Below are 26,227 nucleotides of genomic sequence, written 5' to 3'. Positions count from 1 at the left end.
TTTGATTGACCAATCGGATTAAAAAAATCTCTACTCCTTTTATCCTGATTGGTCAATCAAACGCTTCGAAGCATCCAGAGCGTCTTCCCGACTGTTGAATGCGATCGTTGACGCCTAACGCCTACTGAACATTCGATTATTCCTTGTATGTTTACGAATTAAACAAGATAGTATCTTGATGCATGCGTGTAAAGAGATACGGCCTAATTTCTTATAGAATAGCGTTAAATAAAATATGGACTATACTTGGCAATATGTATACAAATGAGATAAAATCATTGGGATTGATGTTTTCAGAATGGCGTTGTCAACGAGAACGGCGAATATGTTTCAGAGGTCTACGAGGATGACTAAGCATATTTCTTGGGAAAGCGCAAAAGACGGGAGAATTTCGTTTTCCAGATCATTTTATTCCCAAACGTGAAAAACTACCGAATCGGAAATGACCATGGATGGAAAAAGATCGATAAAAATGGTACGTCGTGCAGCGCATCGTATAGATAACATGTCTTACTTCTTGGACGTTAATTTTTGAACGCATACTTTTATATGAAGAAGAAACAGTTTCAAATATATCAGTCACGTATGAGAATAATCACGTAAATTTCAATTTCGGAATAAAATAATATTTCACAAATAATATTTCTCAACATTGGCAAAAAGCTAATAAGTTGATCGTAGCATCTAGTACATTGATTTGCGCACACTTATTAGTACTTGATTTTATCTAATGTACAAATAAGAGAGACAAATAATTTCACTATAGCCCCTTGTGTGAAAATGTATGGCTATTGAAAGATTCTACCAAGTAATAGTTTATATTTATATTCCTTATTGATCCACCTAGGATCCATTGTCACCTGGGCCATGTTTGGATATTAGCGACGATGAACTTGTTACGATATCGGTACGAGATTTAAACAGGCAATTAAAATTACGTGGACTATCTAGAGAGGAAATTGTGCGTATGAAACAGCGAAGGCGTACACTAAAGAATAGAGGATATGCAGCAAGCTGTCGTATAAAACGTATCGAACAGAAAGATGAATTAGAATCTGAAAAAACTCAAGAATATCGAGATATGGAAGCTATGCAAGAGGATAATAATCGTATGAGAGAGGAGGTAGAGTCTTGGCATTCAAAATATCAAGCGCTCAAGAAGTTTGCTCAAGATAAGAAAATTATTATTCCACCAGACTTGGAAACCATGTAAAATTTAAATGTATCTGGTTAATTCTATTATTAAAATTAGACTCAATGGAATTTGTTGTACACATGTATGTTAATTTCTATTAATTTTAAAAACTTTTATTTATGAAAAAGAAGGCTTTAGCACATGTAACTCTCAATTTACTATTCATTCATTCATTCATTCATAGAAATGATAGTTTAGAAACCAGTATGCTTTGAATTTTTTTCATTTTTATAGAAATGTCGCTATATATGAAATAACGAAACATGTATATTTTTTTCTTTATATAAGTACAAGAGAATGTTTCTTTATACGCATATACATGTGTAAAGTAATATGAAGATGTGTGTGTGTGTATATATATATATATATATCCCATTATTATAAATATACTATTATAAAAGTTTATCAAGTTGGGATAAAAGGTGAAAGATGTGTAATTTAATTAATTGTCGTGTACATTTTCATTTTCAGTATATAATAAAAATATTAATCTGCTAATTACATGAACATTGACTGAATTTCCTAGCAATCTATACTTTTGTTTATCTGTAATATGTTTTGGAAAATTAAAATCTTCTGGAAAACACATTAATCTGCATACTTCTTTAGGCGAGAAAAACCTAAGTTTCAAATCAGATAAGAGCTGTATTTGTTGGTCCGAATTATTCTCTCGATTACCAGCTTTACTATACTTTAATTTAATTGTTTCGTCTGCAAACGGGCAATATACAGATCCAGTACCTTCTACATAATGACCGTATCCTTTGGTAAAGCAGCAAGAGCCATTGCTTTCGGATGTTCGTATATCCAATACCTGTGCTCTCTTTTGTAATAATTTTGAGGGCAATAAATATTTGGATTCTTCAATATTTTCCAAAATATTATCCAACGTATAGCACATTCCGCCAGATTTGGTATTAATTTTACCATTTTTCTCAGCTAATATAGCGTGCTTACTTTTTGGCGGTAACTTTAATAATTCAGATGGTAAACTATTTTTTAGCAAGGGTTGCTTGAAACAAAATTTCAAATTCTTTCTCTTTGCCAATAAATAATATCTATTTCTACTATTTGGTATACCAAACTGACACGGGCTTAATATTAATTCTCTGTAAACATATCCACAACTTTCTATACAATTTAGTAATTTGTCTCTCATTTTGGACACTTCGAAACCTTTAACATTCTCAAGCAAAATATATCTTAAACTTTTTAATTCTGGTATCAAGTTTAAAATGTGTAACAAAGAACAAGCTCTGTTATCAAGAGCATCCTTTTTTAATCCTAATCTAGTAAAAGGTTGACACGGAGGACTCATAAGTATAGCATCTAAACCCAATTTGTTCAACTCCTGTGCATTAAGAGATTCGATATTTCTATTCATAAGAATAGTTTCTGGAAAGTTCTCACGATATACAGCGTTTGCGACAGGATTTATATCAATTGCTGCGACAACCTTTGCCGTAATTCCACTTTCTGTAATAACATGTCCATACGTACATACATGTAGTAGTAAAGACAAGTCAATGGATCTGTTCTTTTTAGCTGCACTACTGCACTAGTGCAATAAGTTGGAAAGAGACAAACATACTTTTTTTCACTCTAACTAATTGCACTAGTGCAGCAGTGCAGCTAAGAAGAACAGGCCCAATATTACAATGTAACTTTGCGCCAATTGTTAAATTTCTCAAATCGCAATATATACTTGTAATATTTATACATACCACGGAGCGCATAATGCATTCCTCCGATACCGCTATAGAGTTCCAATACTTTCATGTTGCAGTTTACAGCGATTTATTCTAAACCATAATGTAAATAGAAAAGCGTGCCATTACGTGCATAGTCCATGATCAAATTATGGCGTTTTCGAGTGGTCGAGCACCGAATTCAGGGCTACGGTCGGGCAGACACTCCGCATGCTTCGAAGCGTTTGATTGATCAATCGGGTTAAAAAAATCTCTACTCCTTTTGCCCTGATTGGTCGATCGAACGCTTCAAAGTATCCAGAGCGTCTTCCAGAGACACCTAGCCCTGACTAGTATCAGACTCTAGTGTCCCTAGAAGATAGGGACACCATGTCCCTATGGTTTAGTGGGACGTACCCTGTGTCGATGATCTAACCTAATCTTAAATTTAACCCAACCTAATCGTATTTCTTCTATCTTGAATCAGAAGGTTGCATTGCATCTCGAACTGAATTCGTTTTCCGCCTTGTGTTTCAAATTCAACGGTTTGATTAAAAAAGTAAGGTCAATATGCCATCAATAGGCCATAGTAGGCCAATGAGCGCGAGTTAAATCTGCATATGATATAAATCGCAACAAAAAATTGCTCGTACGAAGAATTGAAATTCTAACCCTCTATGTGAGTGTACAATGTAAGCTTACGTATCTCGTCGCATTTGTGGATCGTACGACTACGTATTCTCGCGATTGTGGAGAGATCAACTATTGCGAAAGAAATTTAAATGGAGTGCAAATGTAGGCACATTTGTTCGTGTTCGAGATAATTGAAAATGTTCAGAAGTCGAAGTTGGTTCGGTGGCGGGCTTTGGAAGCCCAAAAATCCCCATTCCCCGGAACATCTCAAGTAAATAATCGTTGTAAATACGTTATTATCATGTGATTACTGAGACACGAGCGTACATCTCATATATTCATCTATTACATTTCATCAGGTATTTGTACAACGTATTGTCAAAAAATCAAACTGTGTCTGAGAACAATAGAGGTTTATTGGTCGAAACTCTACGTTCGATAGCTGAAATTCTTATTTGGGGTGATCAAAATGATAGCAGTGTATTCGAGTAAGTAAGAAACAACAAGAAAAGAAAATGTCTAGAGATATGTCCTTTTTCAATTTTTTAAAAATTTACATACTTTATATATCTAGATGCATAGAAATCAAGTATACTGGAAAATATTGTCTCGTTTCTGTTTCTTACGAGTGTGATAATTTTTTCGTGCAAATTCCCATGCCCTGAAATATATATATATGTATATGACATGTGTGAGTTGTAAAAAAATTAGAGTTTCAAAAATATTAAACATTTATTATTTTATTATAATATGTTTAACAATGCTTTTTGAGTTATGGTGTGTACTTGACAGAATTGTACATTCTTAATGAGACATATTGTATCCGTGTATAATATATCAATAGTTGTCAGTTATTCTTTTTTAGCACAGCTGATATTAAATGATTACTTGCAGACAATTATATATATATATATATATATATATATATATATATATATATATATATATATATATATACACATATACATACACACACACACATATATAAATATATATATCTTTTTTTTTCTCAATAATTTAAACTTGCTATTTGGGAAAACAGTTTTTATACCCTAAAAAGACATAAAAGCTCCTCTTTACTGAATCTTTACTGAAAATGATGTCTTCTTGCGATTCTTATTGATAAGTCTTGAAAACTATTTTAAGAATTAAGATTAAGTGTGCAAAATATATATAAAGATAATTAATACAAAGTATTATATATATTTGCAGCTTTTTTCTGGAGAAAAATATGCTTTCATTCTTTTTGCGTATTATGAAACAAAAGTGTGGAAGCTATGTATGTGTTCAATTGCTTCAGACATTAAATATATTATTTGAAAACATACGCAATGAGACATCTTTATGTAAGTGTAACAAAACTTTACTTACTTCTATATCCATAACCTTTCAAATAAGATTAAAAATATGTTAACATTTTCTATTCTCAGATTATCTATTGAGTAATAATCATGTAAATAGCATAATAGTGCATAAATTCGACTTTAGTGATGAAGAAGTAATGGCGTACTATATTAGTTTTCTGAAGACACTGAGTTTGAAATTAAATGCGCATACCATCCATTTCTTCTATAATGAGGTAAACGAGGTATACACATAATTTTCTGTGTCTGTTTTAGTTATGACTATCTGCATTTGTTAAATTGAATTTGTGAAGGTTGAATGAACTTATTTTTTTTCAAAATTTGGTGCGTGCGCGCGTGTGTGAGATGTGTGTATTGTATATATACTAAGTTTTGCGTGTATACATGTGGATATTTATACACATACAGCGATACACACGTGCTCGCTCACTAAAATTTTGCATTGATGAATTTATGACAAGTTTATTGTGTTATTAGCATACAAATGATTTCCCACTCTACACAGAAGCAATTAAATTTTTTAATCATTCGGAGGGTATGGTACGTATAGCTGTGAGAACTTTGACACTGAATGTATATCGTGTTGAAGATGCATCAATGCTAGCTTTTATAAGGGACCGTACAGCTGCACCATACTTTAGTAATCTCGTATATTTCATTGGTGATCATATTATTGAATTGGACACCTGCGTCCGAAATGATGCCGAGTAAGTGTGCACATTGCTCAAATAAGTGAGTCTTTGCCCTGTTATCGATAAAGTATATTCTCTTCCAGTCATCAGAGTCAAAATAGATTGTCGGATTTAGTTGCGGAACATTTGGATCATTTGCATTATTTAAATGATATTTTATGCTTGAATATACCAGACTTGAATAAAGTTTTATCAGAACATTTATTACACAAACTATTAGTTCCGTTATATGTTTATTCTTTAATGAAGTACAAGAATGTTTCGTGCCAAATACAGGTAAAGGATCAAATTTTTTTATCTCTTCAAACTTTTACATGTATAATAATAAATAATTTGAATTTTTTAAAGGATGAAAGAAAACATGTGAGCGTTGTAGTAGCGCTTTTTCTACTTTCTCAAGTTTTTTTGATAGTATCGCACGGACCTCTTGTACATACATTAGCAGTCATGATGCTCATGTCTGACTTGGAAACAATTCAAACTGGAACAAATATAATTCTGGAGAAACTTAAAGATATAACATCAAATAAGTCTGTTAGTTTTACATCATCAAAGGAAACGTTAGAAAGATCGTTAGAAATTCAAAGTGAAACACTATCGACAACTTCCGAGGTGCCTCGCAACAAAGAAAGTGATGTAAGAAACGTAAAAGAGTTGACTGTACACGCGATTGACGAATCACAAGAATATAGTCATCCGAGCACGTCTTCCGATGCACCGTCTTCGACAGCGAATATTCCAGTTCTTATAAATACATCAATAAATATAAATGAAGAAGATTTAGAGGAAATTAAGCAGTTGAATGTAACGGATGAGGAGAAAGAGCAACGCTTGGCATTGGAGAGTCCCTTGATGTCTCATCAAAGCCAGAGTGACTTATTTGAATCCTTGGGGAAAAAACCATTTCTAGAAACAATAATCAACTCCTTATTATGCGCGGAAAACGATTATGCTGCATTATTCGCGCTTTGCCTGCTATACGCGTTAGCTAATAATCGAGTAAGTATTATATAAATTTTAATAAAAACATGCTTTAGTTTTTCAAATACGTTTTACTTTTAATAATAATAAGCCGATTCGCGCATTCTTATTTACAAGGGTATAAATCGTAAAACTCTGGATATAATCTTGTCTCCATTCCATGATAATACGACTATTAAAAATTCATATAATGAATTGCTCATGGATAGATTGATTCATATTATAACTCTGAGCTGTCAGACCAGTAAGTTGTGTTAATATTTTATCTTATAATACACAAATATAGCATTTGGGGCATTGCATTGCATTGCATTTAGCTTCTGTTTTTTTTCTTTTTTATCAAAAGAATATCAAAATTTTTCGTTTTATATACGCAGACACCAGAGTGAGGCTTGTTACATTAGAATTAACCATTAAATTATTAATACAACTGACGATATCTGAAGGACAATGCTTATTACGAGAGTCGCATCTAGGAGCAATTGAAGCGGCAAAGGAACAAAGCACATCTCTGCTCAAAAATTTCTACAAGGTCGGAATTGTCAAAAAAATTATATACTAATTATAGGTATACACTTGTGCAAGTGTTCTGTTCTCCCTTTCTTGCACAAGACGGCATGTATTTGTTGATAAAAATGATTAATATTAAATTTCTCTCTCTTTTATTAGAGCGAAGATATTTTTCTGGACATGTTTGAAGATGAGTATAGCGAAATACAAAAACGACCATTAAATGTCGAATGGCTAATGATGGATAGCAATATTTTGTTGCCTCCTACAGGTACGCCTATGACTGGCATTGAATTTAGTAAGAGACTTCCGTGCGGTGAAGTAAGTACAAATAAAAGGAAAACATGTATATTTTTTCAAATAAATTATGCATAAGATTCTAAAAAGTATTGTTATTGCAATTTATTGTAAAAAGATGAAATCGCGATTGATTGTGCAGGTGGAAAGAGCACGGCGCGCGATAAGAGTTTTCTTCTTGATAAGAAAACTAGCTCTGACGCTCAATATGGAAGCAGAAACTCAATTGCCATTGACGAATCCTGCTAATTGTGTACAAGTTAACAACGTTCTTGATCTAAGTAAAAATTAAAATTATCTATCTCATGATATAATTAATTAATTGCTCGAAAAGTGATAATGTATATTAGATATATTGCACGCATACATACACACATACGCACGCACGCACGCACGCATGCACACATCGCAATATTTGATACGGAATCTATCTCAATTGTCATTACGATACATAGATAAATGATGCATAAATTTATAACATTCTTTACAGATAATAGCGATTTGATCGCATGTACTGTCGTATGGAAAGATGGTCAGAAAATTCGTCGTTTCTTAGTTATTGATGTTGTGCAATTGATTCTCGTTGAACCCGATACCAGCAAGCTTGGATGGGGTGTTGCAAAGTTGGTTGGTTTTTTACAAGACATTGACGTGGCCGGTGACAAAGATGATTCGAGATGTTTGCATCTGACAATTTACAAACCATTAAATAGCAGTACAGGCAATCGCATACCATTATTATCGGCTAAATTTATTTTTGACGATCACATTCGATGCATGGCTGCTAAACAGAGGTCGGTTTTAATACAGAAAACTTTGTAAATCGCATAATCGCTTGTCAATCGCCACGATTAAACTTGTCGAATTGTCATTTAGACTAACAAAGGGACGAATAAAAGCCAGACAAAAGAAGATGAATCAAATTGCAAGATTGTTGGACATTCCAACAAGTGTGCCTCATTGTCCGACACCACCCAACTATGCTTTGCGTGGTTTACGACATGAACGTAAGTAATAAAACCAAAATAAAAATTAGTTGAAAAATTTTGGGCAAAGATTAAATTTTTCTAGGTATTATCGGACGTGGTCAAAGACCGCAAAAGGAACAAACAAGGCCAATGTTTATGGTAAACAAAGTTCCTGGATTCGCCGCTCAAATGCGTAGAGAAATTAGACCAGTGGCATCGAGTTCCAAACGAGATGATGCCAGTTCGAATGAGAAAGTTCATGAAAATGGTTTGAGATCTAGAGACAATTCGCCTAAGATGCCAAGGCCGCGAAGCGAGGAAATTCCTTTGGAGGATATGCGTAATCGTAAAGTCTCTCTTACGTCCAATGGGCTAAACACAGTACATACCTGTTCGGAGAAAAGAGACAGCCAAAGCGCTACTTGCTCGAATAACAGTGAATCTTCATCTATCATTAAGAAACATTCTGAAGAAACGTCTTTTACGTCTTCGCAAGGACAAGAAGCTAAATCACGTAGAAAAGGTCAAGTGGAAACTGTGTGAATTACGATAGTAAAATTAACACAAACTCTCTAGAGTGACTTGATTTAAATACATCTTTCAAAAACTGTAGAAGATGAAATCCATATGTGCAACATTTTTAAATTGGCAGAAAAAATTTACTCGACTAACTTGATAAAAAAAATATTATATATATATATATATACATACATATATATATATATATATATATATATATATATATATACATATGTATATGCGAAGGCATATAATATGTTTTAACCAATAAAATGTTAATTTCTATATTTTTATGAAATAACATAAAAATAATGGTAACATATAACATATTGCTATGATACGCACGCACGCACACGCACACGCACACGCACACGCACACACGCACACGCACGCGCACACACACACACACGCGCACGCATATACATGCACGCATACCACGCACGTATATATACATACGCACACATGTGCGCGCGTGTATATGTGGTTAAATATGTTTCTATAGAAATTTATTTATATAGATAAATGAAAACTTGTAAAATTGGGAAACAGAGAGGAGTTATCAAATTTAATATTATTTCATTAATTTTTCCTTAAATTATAAATCACCTTTTGTGTATGGTAGACTGTCTTATTTATATCTTATATTTTGATTTTTAAATAAGAAAACTTTTTCATTATTTAAAAATACAATTAACGATAAACAAATCATGCAATAATGTTTATAATTAATTTATTTTTATATTCCTATTGTATGTGGTTTTTTTGTCATTCAAAAAATAAATATATTATTATTTAAAAAATATTGTAGAATAAAGTACAGAAATTACAAAAATAATTACGATATAAATTACAGAATTATAAGACATTCCATGTATCATTATTTCGTTGGCACTGATTGTTGACGAATCGGCAACAGATTGTACGCGGACATAGACAACGTATCTATGTATATATACATATCTACTTTTTATTATATATTTCTGCTTCATTCGTTACGTCATCAGTTGTTACATTTGGCCAGTTTAATTAGACAATTGTATATCATTTTAATTTTTTATATACTATTACGATACGGATTATTGCATGTATCATTAAACAAGGCAACTAAAATTTATTTTACTGACCTAATGTTCAATTATATCATACTAAACTATCAGTGCGATAATTTAAATTTTAAAAATTGTTAAATAATCAAACATAAAAACTTTACAACTATTTTTCTGTAAATAAAGATAATTTACCTACCTAAAGTTTGTGAACTTTGAAGTCGGTTGAATTTTTTACTTTTAAAAGTTAATTGACTTTTTATGTTTCTTCCTCTGTTCTCTCTCAATGTGTATTAGCAAGTAAAAACAAATGACCTCAATTTTCAAGAGAATATACAGCACGATGATACAGCGATACATAATTAAATTCCGGGTGATGTAGAAAAATATTTGACTTTTTCGTTACTTTAGTAAAACGAATTAAAGCAATTTTCAGTTCCTAATTAATGAGGAATTTCAAAAACAATTCTATGTATTTCGTCAATCGTAATTACGCATCAATTGTTAGCACCGGATTATATCCCACTATTAAAGATTTTTACATTTAAAAAAATATTAAAGAGTATAAAATGTATAAAGTACTGCAATGTGTCATATAAATACAAATCATAATATATATATATATATATATGGGATATAATCCGGTGCTAACAATTGATGCGTAATTACGATTGACGAAATACATAGAATTGTTTTTGAAATTCCTCATTAATTAGGAACTGAAAATTGCTTTAATATATATATATATATATATATATATATATATATATATATATATATATATATATGCAAATGTTTTATTTCGCATAAATAAATAAATTTATAACTATGTAATCGGTAACATGCATTTTTAATAATTAAAGACAAAAATAATTCAAATGTCAAATATTAATTTTTTTAATTGTTGACTCTCATGATGCATAATTACAATTATAGGTCACTGGATCACACACGCGTGGCAGTTTAACGACTGTGCATTCTCGATGCGAGTCCGGTATCCGATATGGATAAGGAGAGAAACTATGCGAGAGCGCGATCGTTCGATTAAATCGATTTTTTACATTCGCGAGTGAAAAAAATATATTTATGTGAAAGATTCGATTTTTTTTGTTACATTTCTTTTTTACATTGTGCAGACGTGTGGACGCGCGAAAACATGATTCTCGATTTTTCTAAACTATATTCTTGATATTATTGTACATACATATGTTCGCACAGTTGTAATTTCCTGCAGCGCTTTCGAGAATAGTGACTCGAGACGCATTTATTTTGCACGAGAGAAAATTTATTTCTCTTAGAGCAATTAATATTCTATATCAATGCATAAATGTAATTGCGCGTGCGTTCATGTGTGCCTATGCATATTGGAGATGAATTAGATAAATATCACACGCACGCGCGTGCGCGCGCACACACATATTTCGTTCCTTTAGAATTATTCAGTAAAATTCTGTGTCGCCTGCAATGATAATTGCTATTCATATAAAGCAAATTTATTCCCCCTGGAGCGTCAAATTTTTTCCGATTCTACTGGCGGCAAGAGTTGTTGGTTGACGAACCAGGAAGCCGGTTTTAGTCTTCGATGATACATTCGCTGGTTCGGAGTATAAATGAAGGACAATGACCTAATTGCGTACAGAACGCGGCGGACTTCTTTGCGCGGTCAATCACCGCGCGCGTATAATTTATATTTCATTTATTTATAAGCATACGATCCAAATTGATTTCTAATCTTCTAATATAATAACGGAAACGGTGGAGTTTTGCATGTTGCAGTCTACAAAAGCGTAAATTATTATGAAGGTAAGATACATGTATTGCAAAAAAAAATCAAAATTTATTGTAAAATTTATTTTCATTCAAAGTATGTAATATATATTCGTGCTGTCGCAACTTTTCAAACGTGTTCAACATTTCAAGAAATGTACTTATGCATAGTACATCTTTTTTTATTACGCTCCGCCAATGATGTATGTGTGTGTGTGTGAAGATAAATTTATTTCAAATTTAAAAAAAGATTAAATTCATATGTATTGCATGTAATGATACATGTAAATTAATTATTATAAAACATTGAAAGAGGTATTTACAATTTTATAGTTTATTTAAAAAACTGATAAATATATAATTTCATCAATTCATTTTTTCATTATAATAAATATTCCTTGTATATTTATCGTGCATCATTTTTATCGATCACTCTCTAATAAATTGTAGGCGAGCAAGCTCATGTTTATCTGACTGAGAGTCGACATAAATAGTACAATCGTCGACACTTTAGTAATAATAATGTGCTTGCTCTTGTTTTCGGCAAGTTCTATGATTTATGTAAAACATATAATTTCTTTTTCTTGAAAAATAGACACACAAGTGTCTTATATGTGATCCAATATATGATTCATGTGAAACATATGATTTCTAGAAGAAAAGTATGCACTTGCTTTTATATATATATGTGTGTGTGTGTGTGTGTGCAGTATATGTAAACAATATATTATGTGTAATGGAGTTATAATTTTTATCGATTTTTTGATAAATTTGTAATTTCTAAATTTAATTTATTAAGTATTTTTTAATATTAATATACAAGAGAGATTAATTCTGGCAATTTTCATCAAAATATACATATAAAACATTAACAATTTTCTTCTTCAAGATTTTTTATACATTTTTTTATATATCCCTAAAAACTGTATTATTTATATTTATTAAAAAAAGAATGCTCTAAAGATAATAAATTGTTCAAATAAAATAATCAAAAATAGTTGATGGTTCTGACAATTATTTGATTGTCAACAACTATATTATGAAATTTTACAGAGAAAAGCATGTTATAGAGCATATGCTTATATATATAATAAATAATAAATAATAAGTCAAAATAATAAGTTAGGTATAGTAAGTAAATAATAAATATATATATAAGTCAACGCAAATTTTGATACGCAATTCTTTCACATTTATGTTTATTATATATTAATATATTATTGGCATTTTTTTCTCGACTTCACTCTTTTCACACGAGCGAAAAGTTATACTTTACCTTATCCTACTTGTTTTTTCCTCGCGCCGCACCAATGTAGCACAACGTTCCACTTTTGGCGTACTAGCGATTTGTGGCAATTTTCTCTTTGGTTTTACACGTTTAATGTTTGTGTTCGTGATGCGGATAGTACAGCTTAAAGAGTCGATACTGCGATAGACGTATTGATATGTGGTACCGTAAAGACAACACGCACAATCGCACTATCGCGCGTCATACTTTAGTGTCATACTTTTCAACTTTCCGCTTCATACAATTATACATTTTGCTTCATGCTTTCGTTTGCATTTTGATGCAAATAACAGCTATGATATGTAGAAATGGAAAAGAGAAAAAGACAAAAACTACTGTCTTATTTCGTTTTTTATTCAACTTGACAATTTGACTTTGCAATCTCGTTCTCTCTCTCTCTCTCTCTCTCTCTCTCTGGAAATCTTTCGAGACAAGGTAGAATCACTCCACGATCATGCGCTTCGAAAATTATAGACGGCTAATTGGATTTGCTGGCTTCTTGCCACGTGCATCTGTATTTCTGAGGCGAAAAGTAAGATTAGGAGACCGTCATCTCCACCATACGCGTCTACACTGATACTGAAAAAGCCTCGGCCCATCAGTCACCGAATATCCATGGGGAATACCATCCATATTGGCGCTCCTTCTCGTCAGAGAATACCTTATAAACACACCAATTACAGGTGAAAGAAGCTTTAAAAAAAAAGAAAAAAAAAAAAAAATATATATATATATATATATATATATTTATTCCTACTTGTATTACAAACATCGGAATGATGTTTTATTTTCGATAATTTTCGATTTCAGAATTCGTCGGCCTACAATGTACAATGTTTTGTCAAATAATTGGAAGAATCAAATTCCAATACGAGCATTTCCCTTGAACAATCATGCAATATTACCGCAACATGGCACACCCACCAAGGATTTTTATTCTATAAACAAGATACAGGAATATAGTTCGCAATACAGGCCAGAGCTAGCAATCTTGCCGCCTACTCATCGAGGGGATATTGATGATGACAAAGGACCTATTCATACGATTCCAGCACCAAATTTGGGTCCAGCGGATAAGCCTTACAATTTGCCGACTAATTCAGGAAAGACTGCACATTATCCACCATATTTGAATGATTTAAATTATCATACCACTGTGCACAGTAAGCCTACATTTTTATTATTATTAGGGCCATATTTTAAGTTGGCTCAATGTCAGAAGATTGGAGTATAATTTGATTCGACGAATGTAATTTTCGTCTAGATCCTATGACGGCAACTTTTGGATTAACCGCAATTAATAGCAGTCTACCACTACAAAGAATAGCGACAAATTCGAGTCCGTTGCCGCATCAATACGAAGTTACAGAAAACAATGATGTAGCTTTAAACGAACATCAAAATATTCAACCTGAGGCAATTCATCAGGCTCAAAATTTAGATATAACAAGGCTATATTCAAGTATAACTAATAATCCTTATCAATCCTCACAATCCAACGAGTTTTTCGCAAATCATGCTATTAACTCGAACGCAGAGTCAAATGTACAATTTGGCCAATCAAATATGCCAATGCAAACGAACCTTCATAGTTCCTTACACGTCGGATTTCCTTCTACAGTCATTCAAACACCATACACCGTACAACAGATTCCAGCAAATTTCCATATAGGTCATCCAGTTTCAGCAGGATCACCGCTATCAGCTACACAACTGTACGACCTATTGAATAATTTTCCACAAAAATTTGCAGAGCAATATACATCAGGTAATAATCTGTACAGAATATATAAACATACATAATTGATCATGTGAAAATTGCAATATTTTCAGGTTTTCAGAATCATATTATTATTATTACATATTCATGTTTCTAGATTGTTTAGCTATTAAAAATTTATAAAATCAAAATTAATTGCTAGTTTAGGCAATATTTAAGAAAAAATAAGAACAGAATATTATTATGAAAAGAATCCGCAGCAAAATTATTTAATTTATTATATTCACAATTTTAATAAGTAACAATCTTAATAAGTAAATAATTAATAAGTAACAATTGCGTGCAACATTCTCTTTTGTAAATTCTACATCTTGACAAACTACATCAATGTTCGAAAGTTATATCACCAAACTTTTATTGATTTGATTATCAGATCAGCAACACATTCTTCAGCAGCAACTTGGACAAATATTTCAACCAGATATAGTAACAAGCTTTTCTCAACCGCAAATGCATTCTTTCAATTACGACGAACAGGCTAATCAATTACAACAACAGCAAATTTTACCCGATCAAGATTACACTTCCGAAAGTGTCACAGCGGATTATGATCCGGGATCGGAATCTTCAATAGATACACGTAAACAAAATGATGTGCACGTAAACGAAGAATTTATATATTCTATAGATGGAATCGAGCAGTCCGAAAACAATATTGATAATGAAGAAATGACCCATCAAGTAAATCAGGCGACGTATTTCGATAAAATGGCCGACACTAGTGCCATATCGACAAAATTCTACACGACACTTCCCAATAGAGAAGCTGCTGAAAAATTAGCTGCGTTAGCTGCTGCAGGTCATGTCAATAGTCGGCTTATAAATCAGCTGCAAAAACAACAAGAGGAAGATACACGGAAAAATCCAATTCCGCTTAATCATAAGGATGATGATGATCTTGAAAATCAACAGCATGATGAACATATGTATAATCAACAAGAATCACATCGTAAAAGTCAGCAGCATGATCACAGGCAAAATTTTAAGGTACAAGACAATGGAAAGTTACCTCTACAAATTACGATACCCGATGAAAAAGACGATTATATTACGAGTGATGAAGATCAGCAAAGTAATACAAAAAGAGATAACATAGACATAGAGTACGAGTATGAAGATGGGGAAATTGAAGATCCGCAATCTACCATTTCACTTAAAACGACATCTCACAATAATAATTCCTATGCTGAGTTTGGCACCCGTTTATATTCTTAGAAAAGTTGACACTTTTCTAAGATATTTTATTTAAAGTCCTCCCCCATACACACACACACACACACATGTTTATAAGATGCATATTTACATATATCTCGTCGACGAAACGAGCTATAAGTCTATATAGACTTGTAGAATTTCATTGATTTTGTTTCAAGTATTCGCGCATCATTGATCGATAAATATATTTGTATATACATATATATATTTATTAAATACATTTTGATTAAATATTTTTATATACTGTCTCTTCCCTTTCCTCTTTCTCCTCCTTTTGAACACAAATTATATTTATGTAGTTTATCAAGAACCGTCTTTAAATTCTCCAAATGTTCGAAAACTTAAAATAGAAGTATTTAGAAGCATGTTGCACATTGGCAAATATATGTAATGAATGCTTCTACAAAATTGAAAGAATAAAACTCAATTAAGCTGTTTATTTTGTATTACTGTACATTTGCAAAAACAAAATGTGTTGTTGTACCTTGTAAAATATAGATATAAGATATAGAGTAGCTTATAAATAGGAAATTTTCCAAGATCAATTTGCACAAATTTCGTGTTTAAATATTGTACAATAAAAATTAAGAAAATATTATTACTACAAGCGGTCCATAAACCATGGCCTACCATTATTTGCGAGCCGTTTTGTGAGAATGTCACAACCAGTTTCTGTTACTAAAAGTGTATGCTCAAATTGTGCCGACCACTGACCGTCTAATGTAACAGCAGTCCAATTATCAGGCCATGTTTCGTCCTTCCATGTGCCCTGGGATATCATTGGTTCGATTGTGAAACAGTGCCCTGGTTTCATAACACCTATTGCTTTGTTTTCTGTTATATAGAAAAATTAAATTAAATTAAAATCATGTAATTTGATCAGAAAATTATATTTGTCAATATAATTAGAAAATTAGTTTGATTCATACTTGTATCATTATAGGAAAAAGGTACTTACTAGCATAATGGGGTACGTTTGGCGCGGTATGAAATAAACGGTGAATTCCATGACCGCAATAACTACGAACTACACTGAAACCATGCGCCTGTGCATGTTTTTGAATGACATTACCAATCTCTCGATATTTTTCACCAGGTTTCACAATATCGATAGCTTTAGACAAACATTCATATGTCACTTCCACTAATTTCCTTATTTCTGGTTTTACATTGCCCAGTAAAAAGGTCTCGTTTAAATCTCCATGAAAACCATTGTGATATACAGTAACATCAACTGAGAAAAGATTACGATTAAACTACGCGATTTCTAGTAACAAAGCTATGATATATATATATTCCACTTGTTAATGTGTGATAATTATATTAATAAACATATACCATTACAAATATCGCCATCCTGCAGAGGTCGGGTATCAGGTATACCATGACAAATCACCTCATTAACAGAAGTACAACAGCTAGCAGGAAATTGATAATAATTTAATGGCGATGGATAGCAATCCCTTTCGATACAAGCTTCATGCACAATTCTATCAATTTCAGCAGTTGTAACACCAACATCGCATGTCTTTGCAGCTTCATCCAACACTTCTCGACCAAGCTATACAAATTAATTTAAGTTTGTTGTTGTTGTTGTTGTTGTTGTCATGATCGTAATGAAGAATATCAAATTCATAAATGAGAATGTCAATAATCTGTGTATTTTTATGTTATTCAATTCTGTTTTTCTTGTATTTTTTCTCCTTTTATCGCACCTTCTTTTATTTATTCTCCTCCATCACATCTATTAGCGAGTTGGGGCACCTGCACTAGTAACACTAAAGGCTGCTATATTTAAATAAATCGCAATAATATGTAAACATTTTGATGAAATAATTCATAAAATAATTAATGTGTAATCTGTTAAATAACGCGACAATGTATCATTATTAGATTTTAAATTTTTGAAATGATCATATTAATTTTTTATATAATTTTAAATAATTTTAGAATTTCTTCAAATAATTTTATATATACCAGCCTTTAGTACACACTAGTGGGTATAATATCGCAGGTGACTAAATTTTCTATCATTTAAGCAACATAGTACCTTGCACGCAACTCTCATGCCTTCAATTTCCTCATCGTCGAGAATTTTTATTTGACCAGAACCTCTGACAGCTTGTTCGCTAAGTGGTACTCCAGTCGGATGCAAGGCATAATCTGGTCGATTAATGCAATCTGGAACTTCTCTGCGTTGTTCCTTTTTGTATGGCCGTAATTTTCCCGTATAATTGTAGGTTGGCCAAGGATTATAAGAGTCGGAAACTTTATTTCCATTTTCTCCTTCTGTGATTATATATAAAGTTATAAGAGAATCGTAAGAAACATTTATAAAAATTAAGTAGTACATATATACAAATTATACACACACACACACACACACACACAATATTTACTTGCTAACTGATGAATAACTTTATGTGCTTTCCAACTTCCTTTGAAACAATCCTGGAAGATTAGAACGCTGCGTTAATCGGCCAATCTCTCAAATATCTTTTTTCTCTCATTTAAAAAGATGCAAAACTGTGACATAAAAATGATAAAAAAAAAAACGGCAGTAAATTTAAACGATCAAAGAGCACATTAAAGCATGTGTCCAGGATACATCTAATACAACAAATTAAACAAGATAAAAAAATTACTAAACTGTTAAGAAAACATTAAAATCTCTCTAATTACAATTGTTTAATAATATACGTTACATCTTATACACGTTATATAGACACAAAAATATACAACGGAATAAATACTTAAATTAATATAGAAATACAAAGTAAAAACTAACTTAACCTAACGTATAGATAACATATCTCACTTGACTGCAAAAATATGAACCCTGGATACCGATTTTCAAGCAAGTTGGACATTGAAGACTCGCGACGGCGTTACAACCAGGCGTTTCGCACATTCCAAGCGCTAACGACATTATTAGATCAATTTTACGATCGGTCGTATAACATGCGTAAAGTAAGGATAGAACGATGTAATTTGAGATGATCATGTACTGTTTTACCGATAGAGGAAGAAAAAAATTTGTCCTCTCTTTCTTTCTTTCTCCCTCCTTTTTTCCCTCTCCCTCTCTCTCTCTCTTTCTGTGTATGTGCTTTGAGATAATATGTGAAGTATATCTTTCTCTTTTGATTATAAATATATATATATATATATAATGTGGAGATGTATCTCTACATTTTTCTATAAAAAATAGGAGACTATATTTCACAATGAAATTAAGCTATGACAAAATTTATTAGTTTAAAATCATATACACACACACACACACACACACACACACACATATATGTATATATGAAGTGAAATGCCATTTTTTTCAATATTTCATTCTAAATCTAAAAACTTGATAACTTGCAGTTCATATTAATTAACAATCGCGTAGCAATTTAGATTGGGACGACAATCTAAAAAAATATTGATGAGTAATTCTCTTTACACTCTTTACAATTCGCGCGATAACTATATACGACTATATAAGAGTAATTAAACACACATCTTTTTATAAAATGTTACGAAAACGGTTTATAATTTTTTTGAATTTTTTTCATTGTGAAATCATAGTTGTCGCGCGAATTGTAAGAAATGTGAACAGAATTTTACTCATCAATATTTTTTAAATTGTCGTCCCAGTCTAAATTGCTACGCGATTGTTAATTATGAATTGTAAATTATTAAGTATGATTTAGAATGAAATATTGATATGATTGAAAAAAAATTCGCATTTCATTTCATTTACATATATATGTATTTTCAACGATTACTCTTGCGAAGGGTTTTCGGACATGCATTTACTTTCGCAACAGGGTTCACAAGCAGAGTTCCTAACGGGTGATCCGATAACAGTAATCCGATACTTGACCGATACGGATCGTGTCGCGTGGGATACAAAACACGTGTTCCAAGAGCGCAGGGCAAAATATATATATATGAGCTCTAAAAGTTTTGGGATATTTATCTGCGCGCAATAAATAGCTACAAATTTATCATTCTTTTTGCGCAAAATCTTAAAGAAAAATGAATACTTTAAAGCTTGTCCTACAAAAATGAGATACATTATTATCACGATAATTAATCGATAGTTTAAAAGTAATTTATTTCACTTAAATAGTTTTATGTTGGAAAAGAAATATTATTCCAATACAAATTTTTGTTTAATACAAGAACTATTCCTTATTCATTCAAGTAACATTCTTTCATTAAAAAAGAGCATGGGGAAGACAATTTATTTACATGGCTGCACTTATATTTATATTTGTGCATGTGCGTGCGCATAGGTGCGTGTGTACACGTGTGTTTTTTTATTGGAATGATAAAAATAGAGATAAAATTATTCCGTCATCGTAGAATCGTAGAATATTATTTTATTTATTCGAGGAACAAGATGTGTTTTTATTGTGATTCATCTCGACACAAACAAATATCCGTACATCTTATTATGCGATGAGAAATCCCCTAGGTCCGTTCATCTGTCAAGGCACGGAAGCTCGGTCAGTGTCTCGGCAACCCTCGTGCCGTACAGTTTGCGAGGGAGGAGACCGGTTGTTTCTGGCATCCCCTCTGAATACATACATATATACATACACGTATACATGCACACGTATGATGTATACGCGCGCGTTTCGTACGTTCGCATACGTACGTGTGCGTGTGTCTATGTATCCCTCTCCTTCTCCATCTCTCTCTCGATTTGATGCCAGTAGCACGAGCGCGCGCTTTCGAACACGACGCGTCGTGTTTGCTGTGTGAGGGACGATCAGTCTGTTCTCCACGTTCTCCACGCAAGGACAATCGTCCGTCGACCGTACTGTCCGATTCTAAATCGCGACGTGAACTTTAATCAGGGAACAAATGTGTTTAATAACTCGTAAATAACATGCATTTATTTTGTTTACATGAGAATCTGCGCTTATTCTCATGTATCGTCGCGAGATGAAAGTGTGCGGGATGCCGATGTGACTGATGACTCGCGCTTGAAAATTGAAAAGTTATCTCTATATTTAAACGGTCCAATTTTCTTTTATTAACGCAGAAAAGAGTGCGCGAGTAATAATACGTTTGGTTTGTTATGACTCAGTTAGCATATTCAAGATCATTTTTGTCGTCGCCGCCGCCGCCGCAATCGTCGTCGTCGTCGTCGTCGTCGTCGTCATCGTCGTATCGATATTCTGTTCGATAACCTCGAGATGAGGCCTTTTTTGGTACTCGCGATCATTTGCTTGCTAGCGAAGATCGTCGATTGCCGGGCCATAGAAAATGATACTGATGAAAATCGGCGCGGTAAACGACGACATAGGTTCTCTATCGAAGAATTACTCACCATCAAATTTTCACATGTTATTACCGGAGATTTGGACATCGATATTTGTAAAGCTGGTAAGAGAAAAAATAGACAACAGTTACACCGTCGCTATAACATAAATCGGATTATCGCGCGCATTTATAGAAACAAACATGTACGAAATGTGGCTATAAAGTATCCGGATTGAAGCTAAATCAAACAACAATTATATACAATATAATACAATAAAATTAATTTATTTTATTCTAAAATATGTTCCTCCGTAATTGATATTGAGTTGGGTACAATGGAGCAGCGAGTGGATTAATTTCTATGGAGATCCTCTTTCAGAATCATCTTCCGTGTCGAGCATCCTCGCCGTGTCGAGCTGCTTGGATCGTCGAAATGCTTTCCAATTTCAATCAGTTCCTTTCATTGGAATTTTAAATTTTGGAAATAGACAATAATCTCAGGCTGTAAATACGAATACGACAGATGGTCAAGCACTATGTGTTCCAAGCGAGCTATTATATTTTTTGGTTGTCCGTTTGTGCATGTGACGCATGTGATACAAATCGAGAGCAGATGTTTCTGTTTATTTAAATCCTCGTGTGTAAAATGTTGCGAATCGAGTCTTTAGAAATGTTAAATTCTTCCGATAATTCTCATAGTCATAATTATTTGTGTCGATTTTCAGTAATATATATATATATATTTGCGTACTTTTGACGAAATCCTGTGTGGAAGCTGTTTTCGGACGTTGTCTTTCTAATCTTCGCGAGGTCTCTAAATCTTCCAAACCACTTAAAAACTTGTATGCATGATAGTGTACATATAATCATTCTCTTGATAAATCTCCTTTACACGACATTTTCTATGTTCGCATCGCATAGTTTTCAAGTTTTACACAAAAATTTACAGATATTCATTTTAGATATTTATATTTTGCTTACACTGAAAAAATTGTATTCTCAACTTAAGAATGTGCCACTTATCTTTAGAAATAGCGCCAAGAGGGTCTCCCTCTTTTTAGTATATATTCTAAAGATAAGTGGCATACACTTGGGTTTGAGAATGCAATTTTTTCAGTGTAATTCTGTTTTTGCTGCGACCTCAAGTTTTTACTCCTTTCGTCCCTTCGAGCGACACATTTCATGACGCGCATGTATGTCCGATGAAATTTTTACAATTGCTATCAACTGTAAACATGATGATTTCACCTGATTTGAAACTTTAAAATGATGCCATTCATTGATAACTGGCATTCGCACAAAAGAGTTGAAAAAAATTAGTACTATTACTTTATAGCCACACACCTCGCACATAATTATTAGTACTGTCTAGAATAAATCTTTTTCAAGGGAAAAAATACCATTTTATAAATACAAATTTGATTTTTCTTTAAGTTTTAAGCAATATATTTTATTATTCAACTATCAAACTTGTATTTTATTAAAGCAAATTAAAATGACATTAAATACCATACATTTTATATTAGACTCTTTCAATACATCTTCTCTCTTTAATACTACTTGAATTAAACAGTTTTTAGATATTTATGCGTAAAATACCAATTAGTTAAAATACTAATATAAATGTTAAAACAAATATTCAAACAATCAATCGATTTAACGATCAACTAAAATAGTTAACAACAAATATAACAGATAACAAATAGATAAATAAATAAAAATAGATAAATATACAAGTTGTTCATCTCTCTCTCTCAAAGATAAATGGTATTTGGAAAGAGAGAGAGAGAGAGAGAGAGAGAGAGAGAGAGAGAGAGAGAACTTGTCGAATAAATTGTTTTTGTATTATCTGTATATTAGAATAATTTCTTTTCTTTTACATGTTTTACAAAAGAAATGTTTCAGACTCATTTGACACGAATTAGACATTGAGGATTATCAATAAAAAGAGATAAAGACATCTTTTCATCTTCTTGAAAGTATCACGAAAACTGTAGAAAAACTAGCAACAGCATAAAAGAGGAAACAGTATATCCTTTAAAAGTGTGGTGTTATGTTAGCCCTTGAGGAGTCTCGAAATGTTGAGACAAAAATATATCCCATGCATCATCAATATTTCTCAAGTTTTTCTTGTTAATAGAGTCTCATATTCTAATATTTTATTATTATTTTCATTATATACTAATAAGAAGTATTTGACAATTGAAAATAGATTTATCATTCAATCTTAAACTCTGTCCCTAAACTGTTTTAGAAAATCAATTTTCGCGTTACGAATAAAAATGTATGATGATTGCCGAAATAATTAAATTATCGGATTTATTAAAACTTTTAGAAATTATTGTAACAAAGTAAGAGAAAAAATTCGAAGTGATAGTATCGCTACAAAGTACTTGTCAAGATTTTTATCGGCTTGCTAATTGCGGCTTATCGCGGAAGAAATGATAAGTCTTGTGTCCACTGTTGCAGATTTAATGAACACGATATAAATTGTTAGCGGAAGTCTTTGAATTATTCATTCTTTGTGAAGAATTTCAGCAACTTGGAGGGAGATCAAAGCCAGTGATGTTTTTTTATACAATCGACAGATTGGCGATATTATTTCTGATACAAACGCTGTTAATTTTACAGAGTTATATTTTTAAATTCGCATGTTGCATACTTGTTCTTAAAATTATGGAAATTCTTCTCCACTTAAGTTTTACTAAGAGATTATTATAACAAAATTATCTGTATACGTATATAGTGTACTGTTATGAATGAAGAAAGAATTGTACATAATGAATTTAAATGATTTATTACATATTGTCTGTGTTAGTGTAATTGTTTTATGTATAAGAAATTACGGTTAAAAAGTTTTATTTGGTTTATAGAATTTTTAGCTTTAATTATTTTGAGATACAATTGTATCGAGTTCTTATAAAGAACAGTGCAGTGCGTCACACCTCAAAATATACTTTATTAATGAGAAAAAAACATGCCGCGCTTCTCTATGTTGCTCCAGAAGGCTGAAGAAAAAGTTATCTATTCGAATATACCGCCGTAATCACATGTATTTCATAATATTATAATGCAGCGTTTCTCAAACATTTTAAACTCCATGACCTCCCAAAGCAATAAAATTGATACTTTGCTTTCTGCAAAAATTAATATGAAAAATAAAAACAAACTTATGTAACTCAAACTGATTTTATTTAAAGAATTTGACTTTGTGTGTGGACTATATATATAGTTTTTTAATAAATAAATTCTTATAAATGTGTTTCAATTTTTTAATAAATGTATTCTTATGAATGTGTTTGTTTTTTTCAGAAAATATCTTATTTCTTTTTATACGTTAGGTTAGGTTTTTTTTTCGCAGCCCCCTTGATATGTCACCGCTCTTGGGGGGATCTCTTAGTTTGAGAAACTCTGCTTTATAATACATCCTGGTGCATTCTCGTGCTTTTAGCGCATACTCTTTTATCTTGTTTCGATTGTAGATAGATTAATACATAGAAATCGATCACAAGCATTGCAACTTCTCATCCAAAAGTGTTTGATGAATTTGATCATATTTTATTATTGAAAAATTTTGTCCGTTTATTTAATGCTTCACATAGAGAGATGTATTCTGTCTATACAATACAAAGTCTCTCGCTCGCTCGCTCTCTCTCTCTCTCTCTCTCTCTCTCTCTCTCTCTCTCTCACTTTGTGATCAATTTTAAAGATGTTTGAAACACCCTCAAAATGAAAAAGACTAACAATAAGATTATTTTGACATTTCTATTCTATTTATTTAAAAAAGTTAAAAAATTCTATAACAAATAAAAATGCACATTCTTTTTCAAAATTTAAAATTTTACTGAAACTGGTCTACGTGTGCGAATGAACATGTCTGTATACATATACATGTGTGCGCGCGCGTATGGTATATATATGTGTATATATATGTGTGTGTGTATATGTAGTTTTATATTAAATTTTTATCTTCACGAAATGTACGTTTGTGATTGATTCTTTCTTTCTTTTTTTTTCTCTTCCTTTCATTTATTTTCCTTCTCTCTCTCTCTCTCTCTCTCTCTCTCTCTCTTATTCCTTTGCTATTTATTTTTTTATTTCTGTCTTTCATTTATTGCCTGGTACTTGCTTTCATCCTAACATTGTTTCTCCTAAATTGAGTAACTTTAATAAAGCGCATAGCAATACACGTGCTATTCAAGTATTCGTAAAAAGTATGTTTTCAACTGTTACAACTTTAAACGAGTGCAAAAAACATTTGCAATCTCGGAAAAATTAATAGTAATAATAATCATAACTAATAATAATAATAATAATTAATAGTAATAATATATTCCAGTAAATAATAATTCAGTCCGTACATTTCGGTAGATAAATTTTGTAGTTATTACACACATTTCAGATTATTTTTCTAAAATCAAATTTTCCAAAATCACAGAGTTAAATATGAAAAATATAAAAATTGTCATATAGATAACTTGTTGTACATTTCTTATGTAGCATATATGAAATCTATCCTCATAGTTGCACTTTTCAACATTTTGTTTTAATATGTAATTGATATTAGATTTCAAAATACGTTTTACGACTCAAGTTTCACAGACTACGAGGTGTAAAATTACATATGTCTCCAATGATATCATCCGATGCGCATACGACGATTTCGTGAAAGATCTCGAAATTTAATTATATTGTATATGTGTATCCATTCATACAATTATTTTATAATGCAAGATTATATTTTTTTGAGATTACATCTCTCTAAACGACAAGATACTTATAACTAATAACTATCAAATGAGGTAAATATGAGGATGCTATTATTGCATGCTATATTATATTGTACGAAAATATGTGCTTAATATATATATAATATTGTATGCAGAAATCTGATTCGTATATATAATTAATTTACGATTTTTACGATTAACATTTATATTATACGAGAAATGTAGAAACTAATGGAAAATGAAGAATAATAAATAGAATTATAATTTACTAATTTAATCAAGATGGAAG

General features: G+C 31.8%; 6 protein-coding genes across 11 annotated transcripts in view; 4 read left to right on the top strand and 2 right to left on the bottom strand.

The window, feature by feature from the left end:
- Positions 1-59: 59 nt before the first annotated feature.
- Maf-s (MAF bZIP transcription factor K) lies at positions 60-1,263 on the top strand. Of its 2 annotated transcripts, XM_083104627.1 has the most exons (3): positions 60-145; positions 298-475; positions 848-1,263. In XM_083104627.1, the coding sequence occupies exons 2-3, from the start codon at positions 443-445 to the stop codon at positions 1,211-1,213; spliced, it is 399 nt and encodes a 132-aa protein (XP_082960753.1). In that variant the 5' UTR covers positions 60-145; positions 298-442; the 3' UTR covers positions 1,214-1,263. The 2 variants fall into 2 exon arrangements, with proteins under 2 accessions (XP_082960753.1, XP_082960752.1); XM_083104626.1 differs by lacking the exon at positions 60-145 and having other exon boundaries at positions 171-475.
- Positions 1,264-1,444: 181 nt separating this feature from the next.
- On the bottom strand, positions 1,445-3,172 carry Mt2 (tRNA (cytosine(38)-C(5))-methyltransferase). The gene is made up of 2 exons (XM_083104625.1): positions 2,920-3,172; positions 1,445-2,671 (listed from the first exon to the last, which is right to left on the bottom strand). Exons 1-2 carry the CDS (start codon positions 2,972-2,974, stop codon positions 1,638-1,640), a joined length of 1,089 nt encoding a protein of 362 aa, XP_082960751.1. The 5' UTR covers positions 2,975-3,172; the 3' UTR covers positions 1,445-1,637.
- Positions 3,173-3,335: 163 nt separating this feature from the next.
- On the top strand, positions 3,336-10,506 carry Ema (C-type lectin domain containing ema). Of its 3 annotated transcripts, none has more exons than XM_083104462.1 (14): positions 3,336-3,787; positions 3,876-4,004; positions 4,729-4,862; positions 4,947-5,104; positions 5,358-5,587; positions 5,656-5,848; positions 5,921-6,571; positions 6,671-6,797; positions 6,931-7,085; positions 7,223-7,384; positions 7,503-7,641; positions 7,851-8,154; positions 8,237-8,367; positions 8,417-8,556. In XM_083104462.1, exons 1-14 carry the CDS (start codon positions 3,714-3,716, stop codon positions 8,419-8,421), a joined length of 2,592 nt encoding a protein of 863 aa, XP_082960588.1. In that variant the 5' UTR covers positions 3,336-3,713; the 3' UTR covers positions 8,422-8,556. The 3 variants fall into 3 exon arrangements, with proteins under 3 accessions (XP_082960588.1, XP_082960586.1, XP_082960587.1); XM_083104460.1 differs by having other exon boundaries at positions 3,337-3,787; positions 8,432-10,506; XM_083104461.1 differs by having other exon boundaries at positions 3,338-3,787; positions 4,947-5,095; positions 8,432-10,505.
- Positions 10,507-10,732: 226 nt separating this feature from the next.
- On the top strand, positions 10,733-16,182 carry LOC145974462 (uncharacterized). The gene is made up of 5 exons (XM_083104304.1): positions 10,733-11,696; positions 13,423-13,631; positions 13,759-14,111; positions 14,213-14,716; positions 15,102-16,182. The coding sequence occupies exons 1-5, from the start codon at positions 11,691-11,693 to the stop codon at positions 15,941-15,943; spliced, it is 1,914 nt and encodes a 637-aa protein (XP_082960430.1). The 5' UTR covers positions 10,733-11,690; the 3' UTR covers positions 15,944-16,182.
- LOC145974463 (methionine aminopeptidase 1) lies at positions 11,707-18,947 on the bottom strand. 2 transcript variants are annotated; one of them, XM_083104306.1, is made up of 7 exons: positions 18,762-18,945; positions 18,343-18,394; positions 17,994-18,232; positions 17,282-17,504; positions 16,902-17,177; positions 16,574-16,777; positions 11,707-13,609 (listed from the first exon to the last, which is right to left on the bottom strand). In XM_083104306.1, the coding sequence occupies exons 1-7, from the start codon at positions 18,870-18,872 to the stop codon at positions 13,599-13,601; spliced, it is 1,116 nt and encodes a 371-aa protein (XP_082960432.1). In that variant the 5' UTR covers positions 18,873-18,945; the 3' UTR covers positions 11,707-13,598. The 2 variants fall into 2 exon arrangements, with proteins under 2 accessions (XP_082960432.1, XP_082960431.1); XM_083104305.1 differs by lacking the exon at positions 11,707-13,609 and having other exon boundaries at positions 16,366-16,777; positions 18,762-18,947.
- A 1,526-nt stretch (positions 18,948-20,473) lies between these two features.
- Positions 20,474-26,227, top strand: part of Tok (tolloid-like protein 1 tolkin) — a 24,288-nt gene continuing 18,534 nt past the window's right edge. For both annotated transcript variants that reach the window (XR_014439662.1, XM_083104226.1), the window contains exon 1: positions 20,474-21,331. Coding sequence is in view for 1 of the 2 variants with exons in the window: in XM_083104226.1 (XP_082960352.1) it covers positions 21,142-21,331 (190 nt within the window). In the remaining variant the exon portion in view is untranslated. The remainder of the gene's footprint in view (positions 21,332-26,227) is intronic.

This window comes from Camponotus vicinus, unplaced genomic scaffold (assembly GCF_025532165.1).
Source record: "Camponotus vicinus isolate PSW18456_S1 unplaced genomic scaffold, iyCamVici1.0 SCAF_7, whole genome shotgun sequence".
Classification (NCBI taxonomy): domain Eukaryota; kingdom Metazoa; phylum Arthropoda; class Insecta; order Hymenoptera; family Formicidae; genus Camponotus; species Camponotus vicinus.
This window is presented reverse-complemented; position numbering and strand designations above follow the sequence as displayed.